A 20,965-nucleotide genomic window follows, 5' to 3' on the forward strand; every position below is an offset into this window, starting at 1 on the left:
GAACAGTGCTGCGGGAAAGCTTTTGGTCAATGTTGACAAAGCAGGATCCATACTCTGAATAGGCATTCCTCAGTAAGGTGGCGATTTATAACTATTATACCTAATTTTCCTTTTTAAAATTTGTCTGCAAATGAAGTTCTTGATTTATTTCCTCACTACTGAGTTACATGCTCATCCTGCCCAAGAGGGTCAGTCAGAAGATAACTAGAAACTGATTTTCAAGGGGTAGGGTAATTTTTATTTTCCTTTAAGCTTCATGAAAACTATTATCCAGTACTTTAAAGGAACTGTTATCAGAAAGTAGAATCAAAAATTTCAGAAAAAAGGTATGTCCTGTGAAGAAAATGTACTTAAATTCTCTCTCTTTTGGGGCTGTTGTTTACTTCTAAAATGACAACAGACACACCTTTAAAATGACGCTCAGCCGATCAAATTATATGCAGGAAAGGATAACAACTTTTTATAATAACTGAGAATTGAAAATCGACCTAGTGAATAACAATGTTGTGGTAGAGACTGAAGAAAAATACAGCCTGTGTCTAGAAAAACAGCTTGCTAAGCTCTTTGAAGACAGTACTGCATCACATATATGTGCTTATAGCATACAGTAGATGCTGCAACTTAAAAGCAAAATTAAAATAGCAACAAAAAAAAGACAGGACAAAATTTAAATAAATATTATAGTAGTATGCAAGCCCAACACATATTTTTACTGACCTCACAAATGCTACAGTAATGAGCTGGCTCGTCCTTTGCTCGCCCGTGCCAGACAATCTCTTTTCCTGCAGCAATTAGAGCTTCCCTCAGTGTCTGACACTGTTTGAGAGTTCTTAACAGGCAGTACCTGCAAACAAAAAACATTTGTCTATCAGGTCAATATTCAACTTTACAGCAAGATTCAAGTAGGCCTCATTTTCTTCCAAGACCCTGTACCCAGAGTTTCCTCTTCCTCCAGGGGTTCAGGAAAAGCTGGCTAATAACAATCACTGGACTCATGACTTAGGTAGGACCACACGCTTGTGGAACTCTGTGTAGATTTGCTCCAATTCAGTACTGCCCCTTGCCCTGCAAATGGGCTGTACCTTTCATTTTTGACTGGAATGCACGAATGCTTTTTTAAGCAAAACAAACCAATGTGTTTTCAAAAACAATTAATGTATTTTATTTTGAACTATGAACGTATCAGCAAAAAGTCAGTCTGAACTGCCAAGTTCAAAGTAACCGTTTACATTTACATTTTGTGTCATTGACTATAACCTATTCCAAAGAACTGTTTTAACTAACCCTGCTACTTCCTCAGCACTACTAAATTTTCAGTTATCCAAAATCTGAAAACTCAAGTTCTGACAGGAATCACTCTACAGACAGTGGGAATAAAACCTATTAACAAGTTATCTTCTGTGTAAAAGGAAAAAGAACAGACAGGTTGCTATCAGAAAAGGAAATACCTTCATAGGAAAAAAAAATTAACATTGGAAAACAACATTTTTTAAACACATTTTCTGAATGAAGAAAAGAACTGGTCAAATGTGAAATGGAATTTAACAACTCCCTGCCATACTTCTGTGAAGGATTAAAAAATATATATTGATTTTCATAATTTTATTCAGTTCTCTTCTGCAGTAGAAAATCTAACTTGTTTTCTAGCATTGTATAAACTACATACTCTAAAAAAAAAGAGCTGGCAAAATAGGTCACCAGATTTCTAAATTACAATGTTATTTACAATAATTTTTAGCTCTCAGCTATCCTATTTATTTGAGCTGCAGCCTTTGCAGCCTTTAATTTTCTCCTCCACAGGGTGGTTACGTTACATGCTCACTAGATGCAGAAGGAAGATTGAAAAAATGGAAGTGGAAGAATAAACATTGGACAGAAAACAAAGTGCTCAAGAGTTCTATCAAAATATTTTCATCTTGATCCTTCTCCCATTTTAAAGCCTTAAACTTGTAATATATATGGTCTGTATTAAAAAAACCCCACGTTTCTTTCATGTGTTTCCAAGTAGTTAATAGAATCTTAGGGTTGAGATACTCTCCTCTTGATGTTTTTACACTCAGCCTGTTCATCTTTACTGAAAACAAGCCTATGACTTCATTAATGCATTAATACCCTCACCATAAGGATAATGCAAACCTGAAAGTGTGTTTCTATGTTAAACATTAGGTTTTCATATACTGGATTTCCCGAAAATTACAACAGCTCATTTAGTTGTAACTCCTTCAACACTCTCGAAGTTTGATGTTCCTATATGATAGGTATATATATGCATATATATATATATATACACACACACAAAAGTATATATGATAAGTCCTATATGATGATAAGGCCAAGCACACGTGGTAGATCATGTTAATGTGCTTCTGACAAGTGCAGTAACTTTGGTATAGCATTCTTTTATGCAATACTGCCCAATTTCAAAGAATCTTAAAAGCTACCGTTCTTTTCTGCTGCTGTCTGGAAAAGTCTTTGGGTATACCAAAGAGTGACTGGAAGCACATCTGCACACTTGCTACCATTGTTCTCCACTCTTGACTTCCAAAGAATTTTCAGTGTTATTTTCAAAGAGTTTTCTAGTGTCACAGTTGTGAAAAAAGAATTTCCCAAATGTAACCCACATATAACACCACTGCAATGTTTTCCAAATTCGTAACCAATGCCAAAAACAATAGCTAGAAGGTGAATTCCACCTCCCTGGATAAAATTCAGGCCCTAGTAATGGCACCTGAAAATGTAAAACAATTTTATACTGTCAAAGAATGGGAGAAAGCATATGAACGATCACTTCAAAAATGCACTGCAATTGCCTAAAGTTTGGGTAGCCCAAAAAAGCCCAAAAGGTGCCAAGTAGAATACAATGTTTAAGTTAAACAGTGTCAACTTTCAGTATTGTAAGCCTGCTTTTATTCTTGTACAGTGAGAATTCAGTCAAAAGAAATCTAGACCATACCTCTCAAATTCTTACAGGTATGGCATAAAGAGAGTAAGTGAATCATATCTAGTCAAATTCAAATATTTAAGAGATTTTTAAATAGATATCATCCCAATTTATTCTAGAAAGGCAGTAAGAAACCCACTGGAATATTCAGATATACAGTACAACTTTTCAAAGTATGGAGACCACCCCAAAGGCAATGCAAGACTGACCTCTTTGTATCCTTCAGTCACATACCTTCCCTAATGATACTGAAATGTATTTTATCTCGCTCCATGATCTTGTGCAAAATTATTTCTCCCATGTCATCACAAGTCATGTTCTTTTACGTTTCTAAAACTATTTTTTGTAAAAGAACTTAGTCTTTCAGTTACTTTGGAATTAATTTTTTAAGCCTTTATTACTATGTTCCCACTACCTCCAAAATTCTTCTCTTCCTCAGATGCATTTATAAAAGTCCTAAATTTCATCCAAGAGGTTTGCTGTTAATTTTTCTTTTCTTGAGGGTTGTGCTCTTCCTCAGCTGACTTTGAAATCATTTTGTCTGCCTTTGTCCCTGCTCATGATTCTAGTGCCTGTATCAAATTTTTAAAAAACATCTCATGAGGAAGTTTTAGTTTTTGCTCTGTCTTTTATCTAGCAGGAGAGCATCCAGTTGCACATTAACTAAAAATATAAGGAGGTCCAAAAGCAAAGCTTCCCTGTTCTATTTCTCTTCATCATTAATTTGGTTCCCAATATTTATATGTATGCTTAAATTTTAGTTTATCACCTCTGTAGCAGTTACTCTTACATAGTAACTGTGACATCGTAACAGTAAATCACATAGTAACAGCAGGACATATTTGTATTTAACTTTCAGACTGGAATTGCAAACTACTTCTTACCATTTTCCGAGAGCTACTCTTCTGCACTATTCTGATACTTAAGAAGCCCCAGAGACACAAGTCAAACTACCTAAACACTTCAGGTATCTTTGACATACCATTTTAGATACAGACCTGCATTTGGAAAAAGATGACAGCCGTGTCACTAATGTATTTTTTTTTCCCTGGTGACAGATGAAAAGTCAGCTATTCAAAATGAAATTCAACCAGCTGTATAAGGAATCACTATTTCTCAAGTGTTTTTATACACATCCATACACACCTATATATAAACACACAAATGCCTACATTTTGTACATAGTAAAATCCAGGAGCAGTGGACGATAGCTACTTGCCAGCTGGTGCTATTTTCCTGCAGACAAGCAGTCCATAGAAAAATTATGCAACTGCTTTCCTATCTTAAGGAGATTCATGAAAGTTTGTGCATTTCCAGCATGCTTTACAAAGCCAAGGTCACGTACTAGACTGTGTATTCCGATGACACCCATTTCTAGTAACAACTATACAGTAACTACAGAAGTGATCACAACAAAGACTTATCTCAGGTTACTGGTACCAGATGTCACAAAGCAGAGCCCATCATTGGGCCTTCCTCCCTTTTGCACACAGCATGCAACTTGGGATTTGGCTGACAACTAACTTTGGTGGAGGGTTTAATCCAAGTAAACCGAAAATGGTTTCAGTAGACTGGAAAAAGCAAATGTATACAAGACCAAAGTTTGTATCTGCTCCTCAGCATCTTTGTTTATTTGTAATGTACCCCTAAAATTTAGGTGTTTCACTAGAAAAAGCTCAGCTGCTGTCAGCCAGCAAGACAACACGAAGCCACCATTTTGTCCTCTGCGATTCTTCACAACATTTTAAGCAATTCTCTTGGAGAAGGATGCTGTGCTCAGTCATGTTTTTCTCCTTTTAAGCCTAAACCATGGCAACCCCCCCCCCCAAACCTGTGCAAATGCAAAATACAGGTGCCAAAATATTGAAATCCTATTTTGCCAAAAACATTCCAGAACTGCTTTGAGCTTTACAATAGATGCCTGCTGGGCCTGGAAAGATCTATGAAGATAATTGTGAAATAGGTTCATGGTGTTTTTCTTCTTCTTCTTTTTTTTTTTTTTTTTTTTTAATGGACTTCTTGAGTTCCCTCCCTCCCACATCCTGCTTCTTTCCTCCCTATTTCTCATTTCTAACTATTCACTTTCTCCTCTCCCTTTTATGACAGCTGGCATCCTGAATATGAGCACTAATAGCTTAACTGAAGGGGCAGGACTGTCAAGCCTTCAGCAAAGATTTTCTTTACCCTAGATACTAGATTTTAAGAAAGTATTCATGCATAAATGCTATTCCAAACTCTAGTTTTACAGTGACTACACAAACCTCCCCGTCTTCAACTTCAACATTCCTAGTCCTTACAAAGTTATCATGTCACCAATTCCACCATTCCGCTATAAATGTTCAAGTCTAAATCAGATTTTCTCCTGTAAAAAGGTGTCTCACTCAGATGGCATCAATAAATCCTACTGGGGGAAAAAAGAAATTATTGTCTTTTTTTGCAAGTTAACACACCAATTTTTTTAAGGTTCATTCAAGGCAAATTATAAAAGGATTCAATGCTTGTGGATCTCGTATATTGCTAAGACTAAGAAGTACTCAAGCTAGAAGCTCCTTTGGTAGGCTTAGGGAAACAAGAGAGTGCTGCTGCTAGAGTATTCTCATGATGACAAATTTGCTTTGGAATTAATTCCCCCATTTTCTTTAGGACAAACCTATGATATATGCTTAAATGTCCATCCATTCCTCAGTGGAGGTGTAGTGCTGCTGCAGTATGATTTATATTTACTTGAAGTTGCACTCTTTATAACGAAAACTACTAAAGATGCTCCAAGCCTGGAATATTGCTGCATTTTGAAATCTGTGTAAGAGAATGTCACTAAATTCAATCATCACTTTACACATCAGTTAATTCATTGTTCAGAAGGAAGAGCACAGGGAAAGAGGCTTTTCAATTCCTACTTTCCTTTATTTAAAACATTTATACTGGATCTCCAAATGATAGTGTGTGAGCACTAACGAGAGGTTCTAGAAATGTAAAATTAAGTTTAATTTTGCTGTAAAAATGGCTAAACATTCTAACTGTAGTATTTGGGTTGATGATCTAATTTTGTTATTTCTTATGGTATGTAGTCTGAACACTTTTGTTGTCTAAGTCAACTGTTTCTGTAAACTGGTATATTAGATCTATGGCATATTTAGTAAGAAACTTACATCATTCTAAAGCTATGTCACAATAACATCAAATAAAATGTAATAAAATTAATTGTATCTATAGACGGATTCTTTGAAAAACAGAATACAAAATAATTTTGGCTTGATTCTCAGGAATGGAAACGTCTTAGAAAAGATTACTTGCAAATGAGCTACTGTTTTAGGCTTGAGGACGAAAAGGGTACAGTAAATGTCCAAATAAATGAATAAAACTTACTTTATCATTTCAAAAAGCTTTGGATCTGAGACCTTGATATTTCGAGCCATATTCCATGAAAGATGAACCATGGGTACTATGGACTTTACGCTCTGCAGTTTATTCCACTCGTACCGTTCCACTGCCAATTTATATTGACAGGCTACACAAAAACAAAATAACGAAAGCAGTTAGTCAAGTTAAGAAATAAGTATCAACTGAAGCCAAAATAATTTGATTATAATAAAAATGCATACCTTTTAGGGCTAGATTAAACTTCATTCACAATGACCTATTCATACCAACTAAACTTGAATTCTGTAATTTATTTTTTTTAAAGTGTATTTATGATGCTAAAAATCCCAGACAATACCACAGCAGCAACAACTATCTGTAAAACAAGCTACTGACAAGCATTCCGTTTCTGTGCAGAACAGAGAGCAGTACTTCAAAAAGGGTTACCTAATAAATTTTCAAATATTTCAGATTAAAAAAAACCCTGAACATCTAAATTAACATCCCTGCCCATGGCAACGGAGTTGGAAGTAGGTATCTTTAAGGTCCCTTCCCACCCAACCCAGTCTATGAAATTTGAAATGTATGCATCTCACTCTATTCACTCTTTAACATTATTTTACAATGCTATGGTATATAATTTGTCTTGAAAAGGAAGACTGCACCTTGACAGATTTGTTGCAGTGAGTCAGACTTTTTCATTAAGCAGCCTACTCACCCTGCCCTTCTTTAAAAACTGTTTTACAAAATTTACCACAGCTGAACATGTGAGCTCTGCATCAATCAATCACACAAACCTATACATACTACTTATTGCACCATAACGAAATAAAAGACACACCTTGAACTATTTAAGAAAACTGGAGTTTTTTGTAAGTACATGCTTTTCAAATGCTTGACAGAATCTCATTTTAGCTGTGAAATTTCCTTTCACTCTCACATCTAAAAACCTTTTAAGACCATGGTTCAAAAGTAAAGACTTCTAGAACAGTAGGTCTAAAACCCCTAATACTCCTTTATGAACAAGATTTTACAACTGTTCACATTTCCTGATGCTTTCACTAAAGAGCAATTATGTATCAGTTGTCCCTGAAAAGTTAAGACTGGGCAAGTCCTTACACTCATATACAAGCTATAGCACAGTCTGCTGGGTAGCACAAATTTTGGGAGAAAAAGTTGAGAAATGGTCTACAAGACAAGAGTGAATGAACTAATCTAAGCATTTTATTCTTCTACTGTTTGCTATACAACTGTAATTTTTACAAGCCCATTAAACGAATGAGTCCAAAGACTGCATGGTTGCTGCTTTCTCTTCCTCTTACCAATGGAATTATTTTAAGGTTCAACACATGATGTTTTAAAATACAGTACATACATTTTTTTTTAATCCTGTAAAGAAAGCATGGTAATTTAGTAAGAAATGGCAGGTTCTGTGGCATATATACAGTATTACTACCTAAGTACACAGTTCAGCACAGGCACTATTCAACCATACCTGTAAGAGGGCCAACATTCCACGCAATGTTGTTGCACCAACCAATAGCCTGAACCCAATGAACAGTGCCAGCATTTATCCACACCAAATCCCCTGGTCTTTGAATAAACCTATAAACTGGGACATTGGCTTCATACAAATCTTCCAAGTTTGGCCACCAAGATCCCATTAGGAAATTCATATTATTCCTGAAACAAGAGGAAAAATAATCTTCAGCATTTATCAGCAGACACATTAGTAGTTGATACTTCAGTGTAATTACCTGCCAAAACTTATCACCCATGGTAAATGCTTTCTGCATCTCATCAGTGACCCAGGAGGACTGGTCAAAAGGAAAGTTTCATCTATAAAATTCCTGATCCTAATTTCACATCCCACAATACATTAAAACACTCAACCATCTAGCAGCCCATATGGAGTCAGCTTATGGCTTCCAGTTATGTTCTATTTTCCTTTAAGTTTCCCAGTATTTTATTAATGCTGAGGCAGAGGAATCCTTGGTTCAGATCTAGCATGACACTGATGCCAAATGTTGTTTTTTTAACCAGACTGATTTTATATACAAACCGTATCAGCTCTTTAGACTGCTTTCTGTTTTGAACAATGCCAACCTGCCAGCTTGTACTGTCAATGTATGCACAAGAAGCTTGTCCACACAACAAGCAACCTGTTGACACCATCTCAACTATGATCCACAGGTCCATGCTACATTCAGCCAAGAAAATGTCAACTGTTCTGAGAAGCCTGAAAACCCCCACCACCTCTACATATGGATTTCCTAAGCATGAACTCTTCCACTATAGTTATTAAAAATACATACTTCTCTTCCATCCTTATACCAATTTTTATACTGTATTTATACTGCACCATAAGAGATCATCAGCAATTCAGAGTTTTCACAGTCAATTCAGGGCCTCTGTCATGGGGGTAAAAGGCATGTCATCATTAGAGACACTGCAACTGCATCAGTGTGACTAAAATTTTGAGGTGGCTAATCTTTGTAAAGGTGGATGAAGTAAGAACAGCTGTCAATAGGCAGGCAAAAAATTGAGAATACTGAGACACTGAGGTGAATTTGCAGAGCTCTGAAAAAGTTCTGAAGAAAAGCCAAGAGCTTAGACCAGATTTAAGTGGGCAAGATAAGAAAAGAAATCTCCCATAAGATTAGCTGCAGAGGCTACCACTGGAATACTAGCATGATGAAGGGACACAATGGCTTCCTTTTTTTTTTTTTTTGGGGGGGGTGGGGTGGCGTGGAATGGGGGGAGAAGGGTACACGTGTGCATGTTCCATTTGATTTTAAAACACTCACTCAACATAAGGCACAACACAGAAACCCCAGTCTTAGAGCTGGCCAAATACTTCCCCAACAGTCCATGCACCTCAACTTTCCCAGCAAGCTACAAACACAGAAGTGTATGCAAAGCATGCCATGGCACCTCTTGGGGTCTGAGTAAACTAAGCTCTCCCTCTAGATGCAGCAAGAAACCATGCCAAAACACCAATGACCCTGTACTTGATTGTGTACAACACGTATACCAATCATAATAAAGATTAATAGCATATATCACCAGGAAAATACTTCACTCCTAAAAATCCAGAACAAAACCTCAAACTCCTTCACCCCCAACCACAAACCCAACTTTGTTGCATCACTCCACTGCAATAGCCCTAGAAGCCGTTACAAAAGCATCACCATTCGGTAACAGTAGAGGTCAGCTTCAATATGCATGATAGAGTGCCTAGACAAACAGCAAGGACTACGATGGATTTTCTGATGTGGAGATGTAAAAACAGTGAAAACTGGACTGATGCCACGTAATACACACCAGTAGCAGACAGCCTATGCTTATACTAAATTTCTGCTTCCCCTTACGGTAGCATAAATTTGATTCTTGAACCTAAACGAGCAGTTGCTACTAACAATCTCTCACTTCTCGTATTTCCTTAATTCTGTGTTCGAAAAAAACCAAACACTGGACCTCATGTTAATTTTTGAAAGCAAAGCTATCACAGGCAATCCAAGTTTCTGTACATTGTACAAATACCGTATTTTTTATAAATTCTAGATTTTGCATTTTGACTTTTTTTAAAAGACTTTTCTGACTACGTGGAAAACCTTTAAAATAATGTCCTCTTAGAATACCCTCAGTAATTTCCCCCCTTAGGGCTCAGAAAGGGACAGAGAACTGGATAAAAAAGAGAAAAACAGCACACCCAGCTTACTTTTCACAGAAGTCATTCATGACACCCCAATAGCTTTCAGGGACAACAAACCATTCACAGTCACCTGGACCAATATTTATATTTACTGAACAAAAGTTGTTATTTTCTTGATGACCTGAAATTTAGAGAAAAACACACACACTTTATGTAAGGATACAACATAGTTTAAGTATTTGTACATATTTTTAGATGACACTTACACTATTTAGGTGCTTCACAGTAAAAAAATGCAATTAAGCTACCAGTGACAAGACAATTCTGCTTTTGTTAAGTTTGTGCAAAATGAAAAGCTGGAATCACCAATCTAACGAATCTGACCAATAATTCAGCAGTTCCCTTTTTGTAGAAATAAATGCTTCAAGATGTTAAAGCTTAGATTTTGTGTTTTACGATAGCTCTTGACAGTCCCAGTCAGGAGCAAAACTTCATGACTTCAGGCACTGAACAGAGAAGTAGTAAGAAAATCTTTCCAAAAGAGCTTTCAAAAATCAATGTAGAAATGCCAGTATTTTATCTTCTTTTGACAGCTGGAAAACTAAGCCATAATCCCCAATGGAATTTGCTAAAGTTGTACACTTCAGAAAAAACAGAACCTGAAATTTAGTCCAGATCCCTCAAGTCTCAGTCCAGTGCCCTAATGCAGCACTACTTATTATGGAGGGTTGAGTCCTATCCTCAGACAATAAAAAAAAATCAAAAAAGTAAAAGCATACCAATTTCTACGATTGGACAAGACCTACTTTGGAAGCCTATAAAAACTTCCAAGGCATGTGAAGTACAAATACTGTCCAAGTATATAAACTCATCTTTTTTCCCCATAAAGAATCCAGTATTACATGCAAGAGGTTAGCACGGTAATTACCTAGCATTGCAGAAATCCACACATTTCCAATATAAGGTAATTTAGAGTACTTTGCACCCGCAGAGTTCAGTTAAACAAGAAATTAAAAAAACACTGAGTATGTATAATCTTATCATGTTTAGGCATGTTGTAAGATACGTAAAATCTGCAGTATGGTTACATCAATACCACAGCAGTAGAACCTGATTTTTTTTCATGCAAAGAGATTATACTCACCTGGTGTTCTGCTTCCTGGAACCTTCATGTACAACTGCACCGTGTTCATGCCGAGGATGGTATGACCAACATGGCTTAGAAGATTTCCTGCTGATACCACACGTACAAAAGCAGGAAGTTTTGTCAGTTCATGGAGTTGCAACTTCCACCTGCAGCAAAATAGCAAATTGACAAACTGTGAATCCCTGAAACTCTTGAAAGAGTTCGGGAAATACAAACATTTTCACACAATTGTTAGTGTAGGAGATAAAGGAGCAGACAGCCTACTTCTATGTAGCTTAGTATCTCTTAGGGAAGTTGAGGCAATGCAATATTCTTACTTGACAGTTCGAGAAATTTGAATGACAATTGCATTTAAGAGTGAGCTCAAAGCCAGGGTGATTGGACTCACTCTTGCCGTTAGCCAGTCTGCTGCGATACTGTCAGGAAATTCTGCTTGCAATTTACACCTTGGTGTACATCATCTCCAAGTGAAATGAGAGCTGTGCTCTCCCCACACTCTAGCCAGCAGAAACCATTAACCGTGCTTTCAAGAGCCAGATGATATGATGCTACAACATATGTCAAGAAGACTGTCTAAGCATACCCTCGCCTGTGCACACAATTGCTGTTACCAGGAATGAAGTTACAGACATGCATGTGCCACAGAACTGGACACTCGGCATTAAGAAAAACAAAGATCTTCAAATAAAAAATCCAAGAACTTATGTGCAGAGCTCTGTAATGTTACCCAGGTATCTGAGTTACTCTTTCAGTTTTAAAATATTTCCAAATATAATCACAAATCTGACAGGCTAGTTGAGGGGAAAGATAGTTTTGTAGCAAAAGCTGAGACTGCAGATCAGAACATCTGGCAATTACCTGGGATCATACAAGAACTATTTGAAGTATCAAAATCCCAATTCCCTACGAGCCTCAGGTTATTTATGCTCAAGTTAATTCAAAGTCTCTCTCCCAATGGTTTGTTCAGAGCGCTAGTTTATTAGCAACAATTTTGTATCTACAGGTGGAATTTCTTCAGAAAAAAACAGCATCGACATTTAAAATTTTATAACAATTTCTAATCACATACATATATACACACATTGACTATACCACAAAAGACCTCAGCATCTTAAGTGGCCCTTATTCCCCAGTTTCAAACACCATAACCTTTTCTTCTGCTCTGATGACTGAAGTAGATCAGAATTTTTGTATTGCAGCTGGCAGGACTGACAGCCTAAACATGCTGGATCTTTCATGGAAATATATACTAACTAGAGATAGAACCAAATAAAAAATTATTACTGGACAGTAAAACCATGCTTTCAGAGTATTTCTAATACTTCCTGATGTTATTCTGAGCTACCTTCATCTACTCACAAAAGGATATGTAGTCTAAAGAATACTTAATTTATTCCTTATTTCTTTGAGGTTGTGGGAGAGGTGTCATGGCTTATCCACAGGTAAGCATTGGTCTGGTCTTTATTACACATTTTGAACCCTGTTGCTGGACAGAGCTAAGAGCTATTAAAATGCGGAAATAGAAAGGGTGACAGTTGGAACAAAAGGAAACAAACAAACAAAAAAGTAAGAAAAATACAAACGAAAAAGAAAAAAACCTTTAATCTTACAATTTCTGTGCAAAGACTGAGAACTTGGTATTGTCAGAAGTAATTAGAATTGCAAGCAAACAATTTAAAGCCTCAGAATTAAACAAAGGGAATGTATTAGAAGGAGAACTAGAAAGAACAGTTTCTGATGGATGTTTAAGTTCCTTTCTGGAAAAATAAAGAACCTGGAAAGAAAAGCTTGAAAAGAGATTTTAGCATGAGAAAGACTCATAACAACAGTTTAAAGAGCAAAGGTAACAATTCCATTGCAGAAATGGGGTGTGCAACTGGAACTGGGTGTATCAACAGACTGACCGATGTCTGAGAAGAATGCATTAGTTTCCCAGAATGACTATCATACTGTAGAATACCACTGTGAGCAGGAGAAACTGTAATAACTTACTTCTTGTCATCTGACAGGTCAATGTTGGTCCCAAACTTGATTGTTTTAAAAGGTCCTCTTCTCCTCCTCCCAGAGCTGCAAATACAAAAAAATATAATATGTGAATGTAAAAATGGGAATGATGTAAAAAAACCACATAAAACCAACTACAAAATTATCAGTTATACCACACTTACTTATCAGAAGATGTGGATTCATTATCTGAGTGGTCCTTGTGGTGACTCTTCTTCTCATTTTCCTCCTGCAAAATACAATTGTGGAAATGGCTTTTTAAATATAAATAGACATAAAAGTAAGACTATATGTAAAATACATAAAGTGACCACAAGTTCACAGAGATAAGTACATTTGTTTCAAGTTGCTGGTACAATCTTTAAAATACCTGTATCTAACATTTTATGTTAATATTACTGTTAAGAAAGTAAGAAAAATATTATTAGTCAAAAGCCGTTGCAAAAAACTCTTTGTGACTACAATCTCAGTGAAGCTCAGGCCAGGACAAAAGAAAATGTCTACATGGTAAATATTTCTGCCAGCCTACATTACAATTGCAAATGAGTATGTTGGTTTGTTTCATTATGCAGGTGAATTGGAATCCAATCTTGAGGAATAGCGTTAACTTTTCCAAACCACAGCATTTACCTTCTTTCAAAAGCAAGCAGGTATGCTGGTATGAAACTAGGATGAATAATATTTATAAAATTAATTTTATAAAATCCATTATATAACAAATGTTTTGAATTCTTCATAGCCCTATACTATTTCAGCACTGCAGTAACGAGGACCATGACTACCTGAAAAAAGTCTAGCCAATATTAAATGATGTAATTTCATCTTTTTAGCAGAGTTCACTCAAAACCCTATTCTAATGACATCTTTTTTGACAAGTATATGGACATAGAAGGAAAAACCTTACAACAAAAAAAGGAGGAATGAACTGCCTGGAGGCTACCCAAAGATCTCTGGCTTTGAATGGGGCTGTTGTTAAATCTCAAAGTGCCCTATGTACCTGAGAAAGTCTTATTCATCCTTTGAATAAAGGACAAAAAAACCTAGCGATGATGGATTTATCAGATACTGCAAGGCATGTTAGAAAAGCAATGTAATAGTTGTTAGAGGAATAATAAAAAAAAATCACTTTCATTTGAACACTGTGAAAAGTCACGTAAGGACGCGTCAAACAGTGTTAGACAAAGGACACACATACACTCTCTGATTTCCAAGTGAAAAATGAAAATCATCATTCTGAAAATTATTTCATATATTGCATTTTTACCACCAATTTGTAACAGAGGAGAAAAAAATAATCAGAAAATCCTGCAGTTCACTTGGTGCAAATACAAAGCTGAGGCTTTCCTGCTGACAAGCTAGTATGTGACCAATTACATATGTTATTAAACATGTGTGTGTGTATATATATCTCTAATGCTCCAGTATATATATAAGATACACATATAATGCTCCAGTGAAGTAATGTTCTCCAGCCCCTCTGGAATGACATAGAAAAATACAATGCCAGTGCAACTGTTCAAGGGGCACGAGAAAACTTCAGTCAATATCCCACTTGTATTTATTACCACTGCCGAATAAAAATCCCATTTGTCCCAAGCTCCTGGTGACTTCAGTGCCCCCCACTTCCCCGTGGTAGTCCTGTTTCTTTTCCTCTTCCTGGAGCAGTCTCGCTCAAAACACTGGATTACTGATTAATTTCTTTGTTTCCAATCCTTTCCTCTAATGCACAAAGTTTAAATTTAGGATTTCTCTTTCCTTTCTTACTGAAACCATTGCTATTTCTCTGTAACGGCAGTGAAAACTGCAGCAGTTAATTCCCCACATTGGTGTTCTCCCTATTTTCTAATTAACAACTGGTCAAGAATATGTTTTTGTCTTAGTTCCACCTTAGCCTAATCTTTTTATAACACCAGATAGCATAAGCCTCCAAGAAGTGCCCACAGCTCATTCCAAGGATGAACTCACTGTTTCAGCAAAAACATTAAAAGGCAGTACCAGTAAAATAAGATTTCAAGTATTTCCCTCTGCCACATATGTCTAACAACTTCTAAACTATAGAGAAAATGTTATGTCTGGAACCCAACAAAAGACAGTAGGAGTGTAAACTTCTAACAAGCCATAGCCAAATTAATTCAGGATACTGCAAAGCACAAAGAAATTTGCTTTCAAAGCCTGTGGGAAATTAGAAGCAATACAAGTTAAAAAAGAGCATCTTAAGTTATAAATAGTTTAATATTAATTTTGGCATTTTAATATGAAAGCTAAAGCTAACAAGCTTTTAAAGTATGTAATTACCAGGAGTTTTACAATAAGAAAATTTGATTTTATATGAAGCATTTGGGAGGAACAACCCATATACTATTTGACCCTCTATTCAAAACAGATTTTGTAAATTTACCTGTGTTCTTCATGCTAGTGGAATTAACCTCCTTCTCCTTAACATCTTCCTTTTGTTTTTGATAGCCACTATTAATTGGTCCCAGGGTTAGTATACAGTTTGCAAATGTAACTTAAATAGTAACAACGGACATACCCTTAAAGACTCCTGGAATGAAGAGGCCTGGTACTGTGCATATTTAGCAATTGTTGTATGAGATCTGCTGCTTTCACAACGCCAGATTTTCTTTGTTCCAGTGGGGTCCCAGTTTTCATCTGCTGGCTGCAGTAGTTGTGTCCTTACTTCTACTATGTGTTCATTATTTGCTTCTACCAATGTCTTAGTAGAGAAGAGTCCTAGATCTAATAAATAGGAATAAAATTCATAAATGACAGTTAAAATATAGTAAAAAGTTTCAAGAAAATTAATAAAGCTGTCTAAAGGTTTAAACTAAAGCACTTTTTCCCCCTCAGCCTTCGTAACACAGCCCACCTGTAGGTTAATAATTAACACTCATGATTAACACTCAAAAAGCTTTTCTGCACAGAACAGTAGAAGCTTGTAAAAAACCTGGCAGCATAGCAGTATGGACTATATTCCAAGAAACATTTTACATGCCTTGGGTAAACAAATCTACAAACATAAATCTATTACCAATGCAATATTTTTCAGACCAGAGTTTTATGAATGCACTTCTATCGTATAACGTTTCCTATCACCAATGAGTTTTTCTATCTACAGAGTTCAATATATTATAGACAGATCAGAGATAATTAAATGTAGAGCACAAAGACGTGTAGCCACTGTTTTAATAGGAAAAAAGTCTATCTGTAAGCTTCCATATCCGCAGCTTATCTCCTCTCTGTGCTAAACAACATCTGTTGAATTTGGGGGTTTTGTTTTTGGAGACAATTAAGATTAGAAAAACAGTAACTGAGAAATGACACATTACCCTAATTATTTGGAATACACAAGTAATACAGTATTACAGAAATAAAGTATCCACTTCTAAGAACTGAGAGATTTCTTCTTAAAAAACAGATACCTTTTTTCCCCAAAGTAAAAATACCGTATTCAGTAAACTTACCTAATTTAAGCGCTCCAGCAAGGCCACGTATTACAGTAACAGGGTTGTTTGGATTTGTACAAAATTGATGTAATGGTGGAAAGAAAGCATCTCGTTTATTTTCCAACTGTAAAATTATAATGGAATATTAGATGCCAGATGAATTTAGACTCCTTATTGGTAAAATAAGAAAGAATAATTAAAAAAAATCACAACAACACAGAAAGAAGACAGGAACATTCTCCATTTCCCTGCACTGTGGGGAATGAACAGCTACATCATACAACCCTATCCGTGTTAAAAGTTGGGTTCTCTCCTGAAATTAATTTGTTACTGCAATTTATTTCTTGGCATGAATTATTCCCAGGTTGCTTCGGCTTTTGCAACTCAGGTTTCCTGCGGTTTCTTTCTTTATCTGACAGTAGCCTTGTACATTCCCTAAATTGACAGAATCCTCTGAAGAGCAAGATAATAAACTAACTTTCTTTTCAGAAGTCAAAAAGGCAAATTATAGAGATCATGTATACAAGAAACAGTATAATTAAAAACTACTCTCATAGTGTATCTCACATTAACCAGAAAGGCTGATTTGATGTTCTAATGCTTTTGCGCACCTATTACCTCAATTTTATGCTATAGTTTCTCCCATATTTTTTCCCTTTCTTTTTTCTCTTTTGTTGTAAATCTTTTAAAATGCTGACGACATCTCTTTCAATAAAGAAACCACAGTACAGAGTTCCCAAATATTGGGACCCATGTTGACACATCTGCACAGTATGCTGCAGCATGGTGACTTACCAGCTTTGCATGGACTCAACAAAGCTGTGATGGACTTTTAATAACGTAATTAGTTCAGATGCAACACTTGGAAGCGCTATTGCTTCCAACTTAATCTAACTCTGAAGCAGACTGCTTGGGCAGTACCAGGCCAAAAAAAAACCCAACAAAAAACCAAAACCAAAACCAAAAAACCCACCCACTTCTAGTCCCCACCATGAGCTGACCAAAGCTAACCTGAGGTTTCCACACTGGTTGTATGGACATGCTGTAATTTATTGTTCTGTTATCAAGGAAGGGGACATCCTATAATTTATTCTTCTATTACTGAGGAAGTTAGCACAAATTTTTCATAAAGCTATTGTAAAACTTTATTTTCAGAACAGAAATTTTAATGGTTGCATAAGAAAATACTATGCAACTAAAACCTGCCTTTTCCTAATGACATTTTGTTCTTAACACCACCTCTAATTTTATTACTGTTTTCTTTACTGTATTTTGAAACAGATTGTTGGGAGAGTTTAGTTTAATTACTTGCTTATTTATACCTAAACTTTCACTTGCAAAAACCATACATACATGTTTGAAATATTGTGTACTGTATCCAATGAACTGTTTTGCATATTCTGCTAATATTTTCAGTATTTTAAAAAAATACTCTGAAGCTGGTTTTCCTCTTTTTACTGAAATTCTTAATATACAAGTAGTTTAAGAGTCAAATTATGTCCCAAAATTATCTTTAAGGTTAGCATTTTTCCCACTTACACACTACTTGGGAGAGCACTGTAATTAGAATTCAGCTATAAATAGTGCACCTTTAAAATAATTATATTATGTAATTCAGATAATCAAACAATTACAAAAGACAGCCGGTAGAGTACTTCTACCATTAGATTTACTTACATAAATACTAGGTGTAGGTGGATTCAGCTTGTCCTTTGGCAAGGGAGGGTACGGTGGAGGCGGTGGTCGTGGAGGTGGGCATTTATCCAATAGAATACTACTGTTAGATAAGCCATTTTTACCCAGATTCCTAAAAGGAAAGAAGAGCTGCCTCTGTCAATACTTGACAAACAAAATGAATACATATTAGTGTAAGGTCTTCTGCAAAATAATGAGGTATAAGGAGAAACCGTAATTCAAGATGCAAATAAAGCTTATATATTTTAATCAAGAATTCTCAGTGTATAATTTGATATTATTCAAAATAATCCCCACTTTGCCTGCATCTGCAATATCACCACTATTAGTTAAAAATGTAGCCATTTTAAAGAAAGCTAGTATGACTCATTTGACAAAATTTAACAGGGAAAGCAGGTTTCAACTAGAAACAGAGAAGAACCTTATTACGTCAGCAGCAGCGGGTGGATGATCCGTTCGCAGCAGCGGAGAGAAGGCAGTCCTGTAATGCTGCGCACAGCACAGTCAGAAAATGACAGTGCCTCAGCCAGAAAACTGCAGAGTCACAAAACCCAACAACTGCACTAAAGATGCTACATTGAACAGCCACCTACCCCCGCCCCGACTTACACATTCTGAAGCCAGAAGGAGCCACTGCTGCATAGTCCATTGTCTGAGCAACAGAAGAACGGACCTAGCCTGAGCGAGCTGCTGCACCAACACCCGTACGTGTACAGGAGTGAGAACCTTGCTTACTGTATTTGCAGCCTTTGGAGATTTCCAGATGTGGATAACCCACCGTATATGTGTTGACTTTTCCTGTAATGAATGACCTGAAAAATCTGCAGTCTGAGCTTAGTCTATATTCCATTTCCAGTCACTATCACCAGGAAAGTATTTATTAGCCAAACCATCCCTTTTTATTAAAGATGACTCAACTACTTCATAATTCTTCCAATTAAATACTCTTCAAATCCCTGTTCAACCCTCATTTGATTCACTAGCTGTTATTACCACCTCTCAACACCCCACAAAATGGGATGTTTCTAACACACTATATAGTCATGTATCTTTCTAAAACTCACCAGTTACAAAAAAGTTGTTCTGGTAACAACAATCTTTGGCAGAAACCACAGCTGACATATTAGATGAAACTCCCAGCAACAGAGCTTTGTCTCTAAAACACAGGAACTCTGATGCTGGCACTGAGAAAGATCGTAGAGCTGGGTGCCGGCATGTGAGAGCACTGCTTCAAATCAAGCCACCACAAATCACACCTAAGACTGAACTGATCTCAAGCCCCCAAGTCCGACTGACTGCTATGACAAACACTTCAAAGAAAATGAGCAAACAGCTCGCATACCCCAGGCTGCAGCAAAGACAAGCATCCTGAGAAACTGGTGCTCATCACAGCAAACAAGCTGGTCATTCAGCTCACAAATTATGCCAGCCTTCGAACTCATACACTGCTCTCCTCTGACAGAAGATCAGAGCGATACAGAGACATCTTTAACAACTGTCTCCAAAGCATGCTTGTCAAAACACCACACATGGCTTGTTCCTTGTGCTAGGTGAGTAATGCCAGAATAGATTGCAACCTCAAAGAAACTGAAAAAGCCATGCAGAAGCTTTGATTAGGCACCATCCAACCTGGCAAAAAACTCACTGACCAATGCTTAATGTCTGATGCAGTTCTTGCAAAGAACTATTGTGTCATCCCCCCCCCCCCCCCCCCCAAAAAAAAACCCAAACCAACCAGGAAAAAACCCAATACAGCAATATAAAATCACCATTATCCAAATAAATTTACCGACCACAGTTGCATGAATCTGAGATTCAGACTGCCTATACAAAGTGAAACTATAATCTGAACAGCAGGTATTAGAAGTAACTATGAACTCTGTATTACCAAACTGAAAACTAAAACCAAGAAAAGCAACCGCATAGTATTAAAAATCAAAGAACTTTGACAAAATTCAGTTTGCATTGATAAACAGTTCTCAGGCAATTTCTGAGGCAAGGAAAAAGTGAAAGACTGAACCTGAAGAAAAAGGGACATTGTTCAGAACTAGGGTGACTTAAGCTACTGTAGTCACAACAAGATAATCACCACAGCAAAAGCTCAGCAAAGCCAGGGTACTTTGGGTCTTCAGGGAAGTGGGACAGCAGAGAAGGGAGAAATTTCTGTATGATTAGAGAAACTACAGGTCTGAAAAGGCAAAGGAAATAGAGCAGAAAGCAGACAGTACAGAGGAAAAGATCAGATGAACAAACATATCTCAAACCCGACACCTGAAGCTGATACTACCAAGTATATGCCACGGTTTCCTATTAAGTTACTAAAACCCTTTATGGAAAGTTTGAGAAAAGGAGCCAAAGCAAAGCAAAGCCGAGACAGGAAAATGCTCATTAAGTGGCACAGGAAACAGACGGGTAGAGTATTTAAAGCTGTCTTTAACAGACAAATTTCACTCTATCATTTTTTTTTTTTTTTTTTTTTTTTACTATGAATCAGAATAACTTACTAATAACAATGGAAAAAAGCTATTAAAGAGTAATGCTGTAATTGTTGGTGTAGTAACAGAAACAGAGTAACAGGGATTATAAAAACCACCACAGAAGTGGTAAAAAATTTACTGCCAGCACCTGAAATGAAGCAGTGTGAGCATCTAGTGTAGGCACCTCCACCTAGAGAAATAAGAGAATTATGGCCAGTGCAAGGGAAGCTAAAGACCCTT

The 20,965-nt window shown here is 36.5% G+C and overlaps 1 protein-coding gene across 22 annotated transcripts in view; it reads right to left on the reverse strand.

The window, feature by feature from the left end:
• Positions 1–20,965, reverse strand: part of KDM6A (lysine demethylase 6A) — a 163,117-nt gene that overhangs the window by 4,925 nt on the left and 137,227 nt on the right. For all 22 annotated transcript variants that reach the window (XR_005102560.1, XR_005102559.1, XM_037376807.1 and 19 more), the window contains 10 exons: positions 18,231–18,360; positions 16,572–16,677; positions 15,641–15,846; positions 13,272–13,336; positions 13,096–13,170; positions 11,101–11,249; positions 10,023–10,137; positions 7,797–7,984; positions 6,308–6,449; positions 718–844 (listed from right to left, as the gene is read on the reverse strand). Coding sequence is in view for 20 of the 22 variants with exons in the window: in XM_037376807.1 (XP_037232704.1) it covers positions 718–844; positions 6,308–6,449; positions 7,797–7,984; positions 10,023–10,137; positions 11,101–11,249; positions 13,096–13,170; positions 13,272–13,336; positions 15,641–15,846; positions 16,572–16,677; positions 18,231–18,360 (1,303 nt within the window). In the remaining 2 variants the exon portion in view is untranslated. The remainder of the gene's footprint in view (positions 1–717; positions 845–6,307; positions 6,450–7,796; positions 7,985–10,022; positions 10,138–11,100; positions 11,250–13,095; positions 13,171–13,271; positions 13,337–15,640; positions 15,847–16,571; positions 16,678–18,230; positions 18,361–20,965) is intronic.

Source organism: Falco rusticolus, chromosome 2, assembly GCF_015220075.1.
Source record: "Falco rusticolus isolate bFalRus1 chromosome 2, bFalRus1.pri, whole genome shotgun sequence".
NCBI lineage: Eukaryota > Metazoa > Chordata > Aves > Falconiformes > Falconidae > Falco > Falco rusticolus.